The sequence below is a fragment of the Squalius cephalus genome (genome assembly GCF_949319135.1).
Source record: "Squalius cephalus genome assembly, chromosome: 16".
Lineage (NCBI taxonomy): Eukaryota > Metazoa > Chordata > Actinopteri > Cypriniformes > Leuciscidae > Squalius > Squalius cephalus.
Window position 1 is genome coordinate 13,365,975 of NC_137137.1, and position 16,144 is coordinate 13,382,118.

The 16,144-nt window shown below is 37.8% G+C and overlaps 1 protein-coding gene across 2 annotated transcripts in view; it reads left to right on the forward strand.

Annotated features, from left to right (window-relative positions):
* Nucleotides 1-10,591, forward strand: part of cpne5a (copine Va) — a 75,812-nt gene extending 65,221 nt beyond the window's left edge. For both annotated transcript variants that reach the window (XM_079897027.1, XM_079897028.1), the window contains 3 exons: nt 6,418-6,475; nt 7,045-7,118; nt 7,629-10,591. In XM_079897027.1, the coding sequence (XP_079753153.1) occupies nt 6,418-6,475; nt 7,045-7,118; nt 7,629-7,817 (321 nt within the window). In that variant the 3' untranslated portion in view covers nt 7,818-10,591. The remainder of the gene's footprint in view (nt 1-6,417; nt 6,476-7,044; nt 7,119-7,628) is intronic.
* Nucleotides 10,592-16,144: the final 5,553 nt, after the last annotated feature.

The window sequence follows — 16,144 nt, forward strand, 5'->3', positions numbered from 1 at the left end:
CTGTTAAATTTATGCTTGAAAAAAAAATGTCAAATGAAATAAAGAACAAATTGAAAAATAAACTTAAAGAGACAGTACATGATCTATGTGTAAGAATTTTGTTTTTATATTTAATAAATCTGTTAAATGACTCCAAAGAAGTTTTATCCTCACTGATACCAGCAGGTGTGTGCGTGTTCAAGCAACCACTGAAAATCTAAGAATACACTGAAGCCAGGCAAGAGGGAATGTGGCTAAGCAGACAAGAAAACACTGTAATTCACAGAGTTTATTATAGGCTAGCTGTAAATGTGTCACCTCACATAATTCACAGTAATCTGCACTTATTTCAAGGCTGAGAGAGTTATTTGGTAAAAAAAAAAAAAAAAAGTAAAGAAAACTGGGAGAAACAAGAAGGAGGGGGAAAGTAAACAAGTGAATGAGAAAGATTGCGAGAGAGGCGCTTGAAGGAAAGACCTACAGGAAACAGAGCAGTGAATACATGAAGTGTGTGTGTGTGTGTGTGTGTGTGTGTGTGTGTGTGTGTGTGTGTGTGTGTGAAATGTGTTTGTTTGAACTCATCTTCCCAGCTCTATTTCTTTCAACTCATGACTGCCTCTGTCCCCCGTGAGCATTTCCGGGAATGCTGACCTACTTCCAACCCCATAAATATGTTTTTATAATCCTTGCCCATTGGCACCAAGCACTCAGTGTGCTGTCTGCACAATGCATACAGACAGGGATGGACTGGTAGACCAAACAGAAAAAACAGCCTGGGACCAATACCATCCCCATCACAATATCACAAGTGGATAAAATAATTATTGCCTGCATTTTTTTATTTTTGTTTGTTGGTTGTTTGTATGTATATTTTGTATGTATGCATGTATTTATGTATGTACAATATATACACTCACCGGCCACTTTATTAGGTACACCTTGCTAGTGCTGGGTTGGACCCTATTTTGCCTTCAGATCTGCCTTAATTCTGCGTGGCATAGATTCAATAAGGTGCTGAAAACATTGGGTTATATTGACATGATAGCATCACGCAGTTGCTGCAGATGCTGCACATTCCAGCACATCCCAAAGGTGCTCAATAGCATGGAGATCTGGTGACTGTGGAGGCTATTTGAGTATAGTGAACTCTTTGTCATGTTCAAGAAACCAGTTTGAGATGATTTGAGGTTTGTGACATGACGTGTTGTAGCCATCAGAAGATGGGTACACTGGGGTCATAAAGGGATGGACATGGTCAGCAACAATACTCAGGTTGGCTGTGGCATTTAAACCAAGCTCAATTGGTATCAAGGGACCCAAAGTGTGTATGAAAATATCCTCCACACCATTACACCACCACCAGCAGCCTGAACCGTTGATACAAGGCAGGATTGATCCATGCTTTCATGTTGTTTATTTCAAATTCTAACCCTACCATGTGAATGTCACAGCAGAAATCGAGACTCATCAGACCAGGCAAAATTTTTCCAATCTTCTATTGTCCAATTTTAGTGAGCCCATGTGAATTGTAGGCTCAGTTTCCTGTTCTTAGCTGACAGAAGTGGCACGCGCTGTGCTCTTCTACTGCTGTAGCTCATCAAGCTTCAAGATTTGACGTGTTGTGCATTCAGAGATGCTCTTCTGCAGACCTTGGTTGTAACTTTTGACTTTCTATCAGCTCGAACCAGTCTGGCCATTTTCCTCTGACCTCTAGCATCGACAAGGCATTTTTTTACCCACAGAACTGCTGCTCGCTGGATATTTTCTCTGCATTCTCTGTAAACCTTATATGGTTGTGCATGAAAATCCCAGTAGATTCAGAAATACTCAGACCAAGCCCGTCTGGCACCAACAACCATGCCACCTTCAAAGTCACTTAAAGGGTTAGTTCACCCAAAAATGAAAATTCTGTCAGTAATTACTCACCCTTATGTTGACTTTCGAGAACTTCTCAGTTCTCGCGCATGCGTCGTGGCGCTCTCGCAAACTCATGTCAGAGGCCCACACGGAAGAAAATGAATAGTTGAATAAAGTCTTTTTTTTTTTTTTTGCGCACAAAAAGTATTTTCGGTGCTTGATAAACTTAAGGTTGAGCCACTGTAGTCACTTGGTCTATTTTAACGATGTCTTTACTAACTTTCTGAGCCAGCAAGTTTCAATAACATAGAAGCCTATGGAGGAGTGAGCCAGCTCTCAGATTTAATCAAAAATATCTTAATTTGTGTTCCGAAGATGAACGAAAGTCTTGAGGGTGAGTAATTACTGACAGAATTTTCATTTTTGGGTGAACTAACCCTTTAAGTCACCTCTCTTCCCCATTCTGATGCTCAGTTTGAAATTCAGCAGATCATCTTGACCGTGTCTACATGCCTAAATGCACTGAAATGCTGCCATATGATTGGTTGATTAGATATTTGCATTAACAAACAGATGTGTCTAATATAGTGGCCAGTCAGTGTTACACAAATAAACTAATTGAAAAAATGATAAATAATATATATAATAAAATGAAAAATACATATATATATACACACACACACACATACATAGTGTATTTCAGAAATAACGAAACATACCATGAAAATCAATATAAATAAATACATTTTAATTATTAATAAATTTTAACCTTATTATTTAACCTTAATCTTATTATTATTTTTTAAATAAATTATTTTATTTATTTATATTGATTTCCTCTATATTTTTGTCTGAAATTCTGAAATATGCAATCAGCTGATTCTGTTTTAGTATTTGTTCATATTCTCACAATTTGTTGAGTCCATCTTTTGGTTTCCCACATAAAGCTTGAGGGTTACTGAAGAAATCGATCTCTGAATCGTAGTAATTGATGATCTAAATCACTCATTGGTTTGATTAGCTCTCCAGGCCCCACAGTTCATGGTTTGTGTGTGTGTGTGTGTGTGTGTGTGTGTGTGTGTGTGTGTGTGTGTGTGTGTGTGTGTGTGTGTGTGTGTGTGTGTGTGTGTGTGGCCCCCGGTGAAATTCCAATTCTAACTCCATTACAGCCCACAAACTTATCAGCGTGACTGAGGTTGTGTGTCCAGCCATTTTTATTCAACAAATTATTCATTCCTCTCAACAGGCTTTCACAGGCCCTCTGGGAGAGTACTTTCAAAATCCAAACCCTCAGGAGCCTTTAATATTTCTCTCATATATTTTTGATACGGTATATTAAAGGTATATCTCATTATAAGCTCTTTAGATTACATTTAATAGAAATCATGTTTTCCCCCTTGTATGTATTTCTTTTATTTTAGTCTGTTTCTGCTGGGATCATGTGTAATGCATTATCTGCAATTACTTTTCATTTCAAACCACTGGGAAGTCGCTTTAGGGAGAAAGTGAGTTTTGTTTCTGTGAATATCCTGTGGTTTTCTTGTTATCCGTTGTCACACTTAAACTGCCTCTGAGTTTTCTCAATATAGACTCACTCTTTACTTCTCTGATAAATGGGATTTGACCTGTCAGTCAGGCATCATATCAGGAACTGGGAAAGCTAGCACAGGAGAGAGAATGTTGATCCAGGAGGGCCTGAATAATGCATAGCTTTTCACCTCACTGTATGAATTTTTTTTTTTTAAATCACGCTTTCAAAATTTTTTCAAACCATCACACAGTCAAATTCATAATGTCCTTTCAAACCTGATTGGCTCAACATGTACAGATAAAAAAAAATCTATTGTTATCTCTATCACAAGCTGTGTGCTAAATGTTTCAACTTTATTGTCGTTAAGCTAAAGCTTGTTATATGATATCGACCCAGTAAAGGTGAATCATACAAAAACAAGTCCTGTTCAACTTTGGCCCAAAACAGAAAAAAATAAAGAAGAAATTGTATTTTACATAAAGCAAATTAAATGAGTTTTTGTTTTGTGATTCTCATTCAAAATAGTCTTTAATACCTCTAAACTGAACACTCTGGAGATAACCTATATGTGAGGAAGTCCGCTGTAGAACCCATGTGCAGTTTATTTATCCGAACATGAACAAAATACAAAATAAACAGACTTGACTTGGCTTGAACTAAACTTAAACTTGAACATGAAACAAAACTCACCCACAGAGGTTACAGTGAACAAAGCTAGACAGGAACAATGGAAACATGAGGGCTAAATATACACGTGCTGCGTCCCATTTTGCATAGTATCCGTCCTAAATAGTATTCGAAATTAGAATCAGTGTGTCCCAAATCGTAGTCCTATGTTGAAATGAGTATTCCATAGATACACGGATGGTATACTTTTTCCGGTTAGAATCCGAACTGCAGTTCTATGTTGTTATATTTCATCTGCAACGGCATTGTGAACTTTTGTAAAGATACGTTTGGTCATTAACTTTTAAATGCATTATTATGCAAATTGAAAACACATGCGGAGAGTTCTCCACATGAAAGACTAACGACTGCCGTATCAACATACTACTATATTTCTCTCCGAAACGGTTTGAAATTAGCCTGGCAAGCCAGACCTACATCAAGATGTTGGGTCTGGCAACTCACCATAGACACGGCTCAATCCGAGGGGTGGGATAAACGGCTGTCTTTCAAATTCATTCTGCACGCAATAGGACAGCGCTTCAACCAACCAGAGCGTTTTCCCAACAGCGGAGCTAGTTGATAGATTCAACTTTTGCCATATCTGGCCGGCAAAACTACGAACACATCTTCCTTTTTTTAAGAATGACTTAAGTGCCGTTCTATGCTCTTTTCTCAAAGAAAAACCTAACTCCAAGTCCTCCAGAGTCGTGGACAAAGCCGATTCGAAAGACTGTTCTCCAGCAGCTCCGCCATTCTTTGTTTTCAAGTGGCAGGTAACCGTCGCACTCTGTCGTCATATGTTAAGCCCGCCCCACCTACTCTATACACGACGTGATTGGCCTGACCCAATTTAGGTTTTTGCAGCTTGAAAGTCAATGGAGAGTTGCTAGACTGCCCTGGCTGCAAAATACATTTTGCTGCCGCTAGGGTGCGTCTAGATTTCTAGGCTAGTTTGAAATTTAATTTAATTTAATTTGGAGGATTTTAATTGTGACACCAAAATGTTTGACAAGGCAGTTTAAACCATGACAGGATGAGCGACAGAGCTCTATGTTAAAGATGCAGTTATGACAAAGTAGTATGTCCAAAAGCTCGCATACTATTCTGCTACACAATAAAAAGTATGTACTTTTTCTACATAAAAAACTGTACACAATTTTAGGGCATAGTATAAGTAGGCGAATTGGGACGCAGCAAGAGACTAATTACTAACAAGGAACACCTGTGAATAATCAAACAATGAACCATTGAAAATATAGAACACATGACTAGACCAACCAATGAGAACACATGGGGATCACATGGCAGGATAAGCAAGGGAAGCTCATGAAAAACAGAAAACATGACTTAAGACAAAATTACAAAATTAAAGACATGAAAATATAAACATGAAACAAAGCCCAAAACAACATGACACTGTAGAACATTCACTTTAATACCAACAATACTGGACAAAGAAACTGAGGAAACACAGGGCTTAAAGGACAAGTTCGGTATTTTACACATAAAGCCCTGTTTACAGATCGTTTCTGATGAAATAGAACGGTTAAGATTAAACTTTTGACAGATGCTGCTGTCTCGAGAATTTTAGGTTTATTTCGCTTTCCCCTCCCCCCTCCAGAATGGTAGTCTATGTGCACTGGAACAATCCTTCCTAAAACGCATTAAACTTTCATTTAAAAAGAGATGAAACTCACCGAGTGGTCAGGGGTGTTCACTGATATGCTCATACAAAAATCGCTGCAAAAGATGCTTTCCAACAGGTTTTATCATAGTTTTTGTCCAACTCCATTGACTTGCATTGAATGTGCTGTGTGCGGTATGGTATTACTCCGCCGCTTCTTCTTCTGCTTCTTCTGTGTATTCAGTGAAATGCCAGTGGTTTGCTTGCAATTGGCAAATGTGCATTATCGCCACCAACTGGGCTGGAGTGTCTATTATTCAAGCTCTCAACGGAAGAATCTACGGGTGTGAGACGTTTGGAAAAATAGATCCACAGTTTTACAACGAATGGTAAAACACCTGTTGGAAAGCATCTTTTGCAGCGATTTTTGTATGAGCATATCAGTGAACACCCCTGACCACTCGGTGAGTTTCATCTCTTTTTAAATGAAAGTTTAATGCGTTTTAGGAAGGATTGTTCCAGTGCACATAGACTACCATTCTTGAGGGGGGGTGGGAAGCGAAATAAACCTAAAATTCTCGAGACAGCAGCATCTGTCAAAAGTTTAATCTTAACCGTTCTATTTCATCAGAAACGATCTGTAAACAGGGCTTTATGTGTAAAATACCGAACTTGTCCTTTAAATTGATTAAGGTGATTACGGCATGTAAAATGTATCATGAGGTAGAATGAATCTTCTCTGTGTTCTTCTTCTCAGGCGGCAAAACTACCTATGTCCATCATTATTGTTGGAGTCGGCCAGGCTGAGTTTGATGGTAAGAAATCTAATCCCACACTTTTGTAAAGATTCAGTCTTTATCTTATTTAGTTTTATCTTTATTATCTCATTTAGTTTTATCTTTATGTCTTTATTTTCTGTTTATTTACTCTTATTTTCATTATATTTGTATGTACTGCAAACATAAAAAGAAAATGTACTGCAAAACCTTTTTTTGCTTGCTTGTTTGTATTGTACTCAGCATTTTCTGCTCATAACTATCAACTCCACTAAATGAAAGCTAACATTAGCATTCCCACATGGAGGTTTAAAGCTTGAAGGCATGAATGCGCCTTCACAGTTTGCACTCACATAAAGTAGTTTCTGGATGAAAAGTCACCTAATTTGGAAGGTTTAGGGTTTTGGACTGATAAGCAGATGTCAACTCGCAGATCTCACAGCTGTTCAATATAATTAGCCTGTCCCACCATCTGCTATTAGTATTTGTGTTTAGCCTTTCATAATGTTCCAGCAAAGAGGTAAATGTTGGTGTCATGCTGGGGGGAAAGTTTCAAGATTGAGTTTTACTGGCTTGAGGGCAGATAACATGATGATCTCACTTTTTAGCCATGGTAGAACTGGATGGCGACGATGTAAGAATATCCTCCAGAGGAAAGCTGGCGGAGAGGGATATTGTACAGGTACATATCTTTATGTATTTGTATATTTATGTTTGTATATAAATTTATATGTGTGTGTTTACTCTTTACACACACACATACACTATTTATGGCGACTAGTGGTTGTCTATGACATTTGAGACATTAATTCAGGAACTGAGCCACTAAATCATTCACTTAACTTATTTGTTCAAAAACATTGATTCAATCAGGACGTGGATCACTACTGGATGGTATGTGGTGTATATATTGCCTAACCAGTGTCAAAATAATGCAATAACTATTTGAGGAAGTAGGAATAATTTTTGGTGACCTATATTTACAGGCATCTCAGATTTAACAATGCGACACCACACATGAAAAAAAAAACAAACAAAAAAACAATGTGCGCAACCAATAAACATTTTTTGTAAAACAGACAGGTTTTTGTTACATTGTTTACATGGGAATTTAAAACCATAAAAATGATTCAGGGAATAAATAAATACCTATAACTAACTAACTACTTTTTAACCTTGTCTGTGCCTGCAGTTCGTACCATTCAGAGACTATATGGACCGGACGGGAAACCATGTCTTGAGTATGGCCCGACTTGCCAAGGATGTCCTGGCTGAGATTCCAGAGCAGTTAATCTTATATATGAAGTCAAGGGGCATCAAGCCCAACCAGCCGCCACCAGACTACAGCCCACCTGGACTCAGCCCAACCCCCACCATATGAGTTTTTACTGAAAGAAAACAGCCATGCTTGTTACATCACCTCCAATTTGGATCTAATTCAAAGCCAATACGACTGAATCAGTATAAGGCGTCTAGAAGAGCGGATGGCTTTAATTCTCCATTTTTGGATCCCATACACTGGAGAAATTGAAAACTAAATCTGTGTTCTGGCCTTTGAACAGAAAAGGATGGTTCTGACTGGTCTGTGAGTTTGTTTCCCCCATAATTTCTTCACGAATTAGTCGATGCTATGAACAGATTAATAGTTTGGATCTGACTGTGCTGGATATATGGAGAATATCTGCGCAAGCAATACAATTGTCTGCTTATTTAACATCTATAAATCTACAAACACCCTTGTGCGTCAGCACGTGCAGGACTGTGTTATATTAGGAAAATCTTCCTATATAATTTATATCCACCAGAGGAGGTAAACAAGAAATATAGTGAAATTATAAGTGATTGTCTGAAATATTATACCCTTTATGGGTAATCTATGTAGTGGAATTGATTGATTTGTTTGTAGAATTTGTAGATAGTTTGTGTAATTGTGGTTTTATTTTTCCACAGGCAAAGTCTTTTTAGTACAAAGTAATATTTCCCATGGCAGTTTCCCATTTATAGCTTTTTAGAGCTATATGATAAACGAGATTTTCTATTCTAAAGCATGAAATCCAGGTAAAAACAACTGTACATTGCATTAAGACACTGTAATAAATGTATTTACATACTTTCAAGTCAGTTAGGAAAAATCCAGTGTAAAAGAAAGCACAAATATTTTCTTAATGCTGTAAAATTTGTAAATGTGAGAAGTCAGAGATGTACTCACCCCGTACACGGACTGAAATTTCAGGCAAATGATCAGCTCTCAAGAACGCCAGATTTCCTTTCCTTTTTAATTTGCCACTCCAATTCCTTATTGCTCTGGAGCCAGTATATCTTGATATTGTACAGCAGCTCTTCAGACGCACACGACCCATCAGGGGGAAACATGTGAGATGCCTTGCCGCTCGCTGCTAGAGATGATTGGAGATGAGGCAACATCTGCTGTGTTTCTGTCTGCCCGCATCCAGCCACGCAAAACCTTTGCCCTTTCATTTCTGGGATTCACCCTGGAGTTTTCACAAGATAAAAAAAACACATTGCATGCAGCTAAAGTTGCTTTTCTCGCAGTGCAAACATAAAGCCATTTTGTTTACATGTTCTAGCCTTGGATGAGTTATAGCATTGGCATAGTAATTTAGAACAGTAAAATTGATAAACTTGCCTTACAGACAGTGAGTTTACATTAATGGTTGATAGCAAGCATAAATTAGAAACAGTATTTTATATATTTTTACAAAGGAAGCTCATGTTGATTTTCTTTTCAGAAAATGTTAACTATAAGATTTACTCTTATTTAGCATTAGAAACACTAAAAAACATACATAGTATACAGTTTATTTTGACAGAGGTCCATTTTAAAATTATCAGAGAAATGTATCAGTGAATACAAACTGTTTTTCTTTTTTGGACAGCAGGGCTGTTTATACTTACTCACGGTTTTGATACATTTTCTTCTTGTCCAGTAAATCTTGACATCTCTTTTCTTGTTTGTCCCAAGCTGTATCAATGTTTTGGCTTTAGAGCAAGCATCTGTTAATATATTTCAATTTTACATGCACTGTAGATTATAAACTGTAAAGTTGAACTGCATTTTTTAAGTCTCCATTGGTCCTGAAACTACAAATTTATGAGTGAGCACAGCTGTTTACAAAATGAGAAATCCTCCTTTTAACCCACTTCTACAACAAGAGCGACATTTTCTTTTGCAGAGATTGTTGCATTCGGAAAATCTGCTCCCAAGTTATAAGACGATGTGTTTAAATGCACCTCTCTTTCACCATGAGTTATTAGCACACCTTTAGTTACTGAGAATAAAGTGATCCATCACTCAATTAGGAGATTAAGATGAAGTCTGACAAAGGGAGCATTGGGTGAAAGGGTTTGTTTGAGTATGTTAACAGGTGTATTGATTTTAAAGACTTATTTACTCTTCACTGGATATTGTTTTTTTTATTATGTGGTGTTTTAAAGTTGTTTGTTTGCCCCCAATTAGTAGAAAGTGGCTTTCTACTAATTCTGTGTCTCTAGATGTAAACTTGTAATTTCTACTAGCATAAATGTAACCTTTTTTTTTTTTTTTTTTTTTTTAATCCTATTTAATATTCATGAACGCATTGCTGCTAGGTGGCTTGTAAATCTGAAAACAAATTACAGGCTTCCTGAAATGTATATCACTATCCAGAGAATGTTAATGGGTTAATTTTATGGCATGGTGTAAATTTAGCAAATACTATTTTTTTTATCCCACTATAATAAATCCAGTAAGTCATAGTGAAGTAGCTCTCAAAATTATTGCAAAGAGGTATAATAGTATGAAAAAGTGTAAATTGTGTACTAAAGATGTGGCCCTTGTTCAGTGCTAACATTCCCTCTGTGAGATTTGCATGATTGTGCCAAAATGGCCGATGGGTTCAGTGACAAACTGGCCTGTTGCTCTTCTTTTAAGCCTCATAACCGGAATACAGAGCATGAAGCATCTCGTTCTTGCTGGATTCCTTTTCCTTTTCTCTTTTTCTCTTCTTCTTTACCTCTCTTTATATCAGTCGATATGCATGGTGAGCTATTTCCAAACCGAACATAGAACATTGCTGTTGTCATTCCCGTGGTGTGTGAAATTTGTAATGGATTGCCTTAAAAATGACAAAGAATAAAACAATGATGGTTTTCGAGAAGATCGGAGAGAGATTTTATTGTATGCATGAGTTTCTTCTTCATGAATAATCCATCACTTACAAACTGTTACAGTCTATTACAAACCGAAGCAGCCTTTAATGGGAGAGTAGAGAGATTTTCTCATTAATTCAAGTTATATACCACGGCTGGGCCCTCCAGAGACAGGTTTGCATTTACATAAGTCTATTCGCTTTAGTTCCTCTGGGTTTGTCACATTCATTCTGAGTGATTAGTCGCTAGTCTCTCTGGTCACAGTGTTTAGATGGTGTACATGGGTGAATTTCCTCTCCTTAAAGGGTACAAATATTGTTACTGTACAAATGTCTTTTTTTTTCTGCACTAACTGCAGAAGTTCTAATCTATCCTGTGTTCGCTATGCTAAATTTTTGCTATTTAGTGTGTGCTCAATTCTGTTTAGGCTGAAATTGACTGACAAAGGGCCATCCTGATGCAAACAGAGAAGTAAACAGATAGGTAGAATTTTAACTAAGTGACAAGTTCAGACTTGTCCTTCAATCACAGTCTTTTTGTCATTGCCAAACAGCAGAAAAGTAGAGAACTAACTCACCGTCCAATCAGTGGGCTCCCTGGGGCCGGTTGGTGTGTTTCCTTCCTCAAGAGCACCTGCAGCATTTAATAAAATTCACTTCTGACACATCAGCTGCATCACCTGAATTGAAGGAAGGAAGGACAAGATACATCACTGATAAGGAGTTGATTTGTTTTCTCCCTCAAACAAAAATGCATTTGCTAAATTGCCGTCCTGCTTCTTTAGGCTTTCAGCTGTTCTATAATGAGTGGAACTCTTGGAAATCAAAAGCTATTTTTCAATGTTGCAGGGGAGATGGAGACTCAGTTCTGACAGATTGATTGACGGTCCCTTCAAAGACCACCAAATCAGTTTTGAGTGCTAATGCCAAATTAATTCCGCAAATTGCTCTGAAGAACCAGCGAAAGCAATGGCTTTCACTGGCAACGGTTTCCCAACAGAGAGAAAAAAAACATCTGGACAATGTTCTCTGGAAGAACAGATCCAAAATATGTCTGAAACCATCTGGGAGAGACACATTCTACACCATAACAATCCACACAGATGACAGTGATAAAGCAGAGATGAACTATTGTCAGTTATGCTCATACGGAGTTCCCTAAATGTTTTCATATAGCACCCAGCACCCAATTATAATCAATCATAGGACTCATTACACATTTTTTAGTAAAATATGCTTTATTTAATTCCTAAGTTTCGTTGCATAAGCATTATTACAAAATATAAAAATTATGACAAGCATGAACAAAAGTATCACTGTGAGTTACAGGTAAAGAATGAAAATATTTTTTTTACTTTCTTGGTGGCACAGCAAGTAATAGTAGCCTAAGTGTTTTTAAAGAGACATTGACATGGAACCTGCAGTGAGTTCAGTGAGTCATATGTTGATTCAGTAGCCGCTCTGGTGGATTAGGTGAGATCATTCAGTGTCAGATTCGTCAAAGTGATTAGCTCAAGAGTTCGTGGGTGCTTCTCAAATGGAAGGCTGTGTCCTCAGTCCTTCGGAGGCTTGTAGGTTTAGAGTCCTCCTCAGCATTAAATACAATTATAATTTTAAAAAGCTTTGTATTAACCGACTTTGTTAATGCATTACAGCCGGTTTACAGCCGTCTGTGGTCTCCCAATTGTTTACATTATGCACAGTTTAGCATTATGTGTTTAAAAAAAAAAAAATCTGTTGTTTTGTTTTGTTTGTCTTGCATTAGGTACGTAGTGAAATTGGATGAGCTCAGTGCCGGTTTGTTTTGTGACAATTTTTTTGTGAATTGGAATGTGTGCAAATGACTGTGGGTGATTGGAGGATGTGAAGGAAACAAAGAAAAAAAGTTGCTGTTTGGATTTTTTTTGTTGTTGTTGCCGGCCAGTGCAAATGGCAGCCGAGATATGCACCACAGACTAGATATAGATGCAGTCTTCCGTCTGAGAAGCACGCCATGCTTTTTGAACGATTCATTAAAGGAACCGACTCATAATAGTCATTTGATAGGGAATCTATGCAAGTATTCAGGTCACGCTGTACTAATAAGTGATGCAGGGGAAAGTGGTTGCTTCTAGAATTGGATGCTCTCTTGAGGTACTTATTTTGTATAAATAATAGTATGAAAGTAATCCGGACGTACTACATTCGCCATGTTGTCATTGTGTCCAACTGTGGCTTCACTGCCATTCATAAATCTTCTCCTGCGGCCTTATGGTATAGTAAAGTATCCATTGTATGCACAATTCAGAATATCATCGGAAGTAGTAGGTCATCCGGGTACTTCCTGCCTACTCTTTTGTGAATACTGTCATGTACTGTTTTTGACCTATAAAGTAGGGAAGTATGCGATTTGCATACATATGCAGCCACTGTTCTGGTATACGTCACATATGGAAATATGTGAGTACCAGTTATGTCCACCAACAAACTTGTTCATCGTACCTACTTTGAGTACTGTGTTTCATATTTCTTACATGACCCATAGTTTGAAAACCACTGCTCTATTCATTCATTTAGTGACGCGAGCGGAAAGGAGTGAATTATTGTTCTCCGCAATCATGTATCTTTGTTTCGTTTTATTTAAGAAGGACTAAAAATAATAATAGATGCTGGTAAATTTAGTATTAACTGCTAAGGGTTTGCAGACTGATTTTGCTACTGATTGATGCACTATTAAAGCATCTTTAGTTTTGTTTGTTTGTATCAGGCTATTATCTGTTGTCTGTCTCGGTAGATGTCAGTCCCCTTATAAAACACATGGCTGAAGGGAAGGCAGGTCTGAGGTCATCAATGTGCTGGAAACACTAATGTTCTTTGTCAACCTGCCTTAAGCCAGCCTGCTTTAAAATACAGTCACTCCATTGAAAAGCATGAGCCTGAAATAGAGAAACCAGGGAACATTTTCACAAATGTCATCTGAAATCTGGGGCATCGGAAGTCTAGAAGAACTCCAGCCCTCAGACACATTTCATTGCACCTGTGAGTGCACATTTTCAAATCATTGTACAGCTTTGACATTCATCTAGGTACAACAATACATACATAAAAAGACTTTTGGCAATGCTTCTAGTGAGAAAATCAAAATAATCTCCCCCAGTGACAGAAAGAGAATAAAATCTACATATTCACAATCAAAAATACACAAGCGAGGGTTTTTTTTTGTGTAAATATCTCATTTGTGAGTTCATTTCAGGCATATTTTAGCCAACAACAGAATTCATTTGCTAGTGCAGTGAGCAGTTAAATGTGTTTTTCTGCCCATAAAATTAGAGAGGTTTGCAACAACACATTCACTTTACTCAGAGGACAAACAGAACAACCTCATGCATCTTCATAAGCCGACTTAGTCAATGGATTGGTGCTCTCTGCTGTTAAAATAAATGAAATTACGCCAAGCTAACCTAAAATAAAATTAACTAAGCTGATATAACAATAGTTGGCACTTTCACCAATATAATATACTTTTTTGTCCTTACAGTTTGACACCCGAGTAAAATAATTTGGACTTGTTCAAAGCACGGTACAGTATGTTTTCTTAGCTTTACATAAATTGTATTTATTTTTTAATTTCATGAATCTTGTCAACTCATTTAAGTTTCATCAGTACAGCACAATTTCAACAATATAATCCTATCGAGTTCAGCCAGGAAGCTGAACTTCAAAGACCACATTGCAAACGACAGCATGATCACACAGGTTTGCACTGCACAACATGAGAAAGATCAGGGGCCTCATTTATAAAACTTTGCGTTGGATTTGCGTCAGAAGTGGCGTACGGATGAAACATAGGACGTGCGTACGCACAGAAATATTCGGATTTATAAAACCGTGCGCACGCACATCCTACGCAGTTTTCCCTTAATAAATCACAATCAATTCCAAATGTAGCGCAGCTTTTGCGGCTTCATGTCACGCCCATATTTGCCCATAAATAGTCCGTGAAACGCCCACAAGTTAATATTCATCGATGCGAAATCATGGCAAACACAGAGAGGAAAACCAAGAAACGTAACTTCGCTCACGTCATTACGCATTGTGACGGCATCATGGCATTTTATTACCATCAATTTGATTACATCTGACAAGCTACTGATGTGTTATGAGGATGAATTGCATAACATGCCAATATTATTGCAGAACATATTTCAATTTGTTGTTAAATTGTTCATTTGCATTTCTGTTGTAATCTTCGTTTGATTTTGTTTGTTTTACACGGCAGATCGATCAAACGGGTGTTCGTGTAGGCTGTTAATTGTAAGACTTGCTTTGTGAATCTTCATGTTATTTATGAGAGGCAGTATTGCCATTTCTTTTACACAACGGTCTACAGTTTCACACACTTTCACGTGTTTCTTCCATCTGCCGACGGTGTCGCCATTTCTCATTTCACCCGTTTTTGTGCGTACGCCTGGGTCAGAGCTTGCGTGAAGGACCGCACATTTTCCCGTCAAGTTTGCTTTTTATAAATGCCAATTATTGCGCAGAGGGCGGCGTACGCCTTCTTTTGTGCGTACGCAACGTTTATAAATGAGGCCCCAGGCCCTTCCAAACTAAGCATACAACAAACTTCTCATCTTTGATATTCCTAGGCTGGGCTGTTGCAATGCTCTAATGGACTTCCAACATGTGCAATCAAATCAAATGATTCAGATTTCATCAGCTCGATTGGTTCAGCCTGGCTGATCCGTGACATATGTATTGTATAATTGCAAAACACTTGTGTTGCTATTGAGGTGGGATACGGGTAAAGTTAAGGACAGGTTTGTTGGTATGGCTCAGTTTAATGGTGTAAGGTACAATGTAAAAACATGAATATATAAGTGCATTGTATTAATTTAAATATTAGTAAATAGTAGTTAAAGAAATCTAATATAAAGAGGGACCAGCTTTCTAATCTACATCATCTCCCTCTTTTTCTTTCTCATTAAGCTGTCTTGGCTCTTGTTGTAAAGTGAGGGACACCCCCCTCTGGGGCACATCAAAGATTTTCTCAGTGGCGACAGGAGCTGATGAAATACTCCATGCCTAATTTAATACTCCAGCAGCACCACCAGAACTTGGCTCAATCTTCCCAGTAAAAGTCACTGGATGGCCTACTTCAGGAAGCAAGTTTAAAATACATGAGGCTCTGATTCTGACATAACCGACCTTAGAGAGGGAACAACTGCATTATGCTTGGGGTGGTGCTGTATCCTGCACTGCAGATGCTGATCAGAGACCATATATTTATGCGATCTGAGAACAAACTGAGAAGGAAAGTCTTCAGAAGAGTATTTAAATTCAAGCATGCAACCCTGCATCTGCAATATCACTCAAACTTAAATATAGCTTCTGTATAGGCTTTTCAATGTTTAGCCTTGATGACTATCAACAACAAAGATGCCAGATACGTGGATTTGAATCCTGCTCGGAGCGGGTCAAGTAGGACCAATTGCTTATATTTTCTTTTAAGAAATATCACTTGAGTGCTGTTGTTCCAAATATCATTGAAATATTTAGACAAAAGATTAGTTTGAAAAGA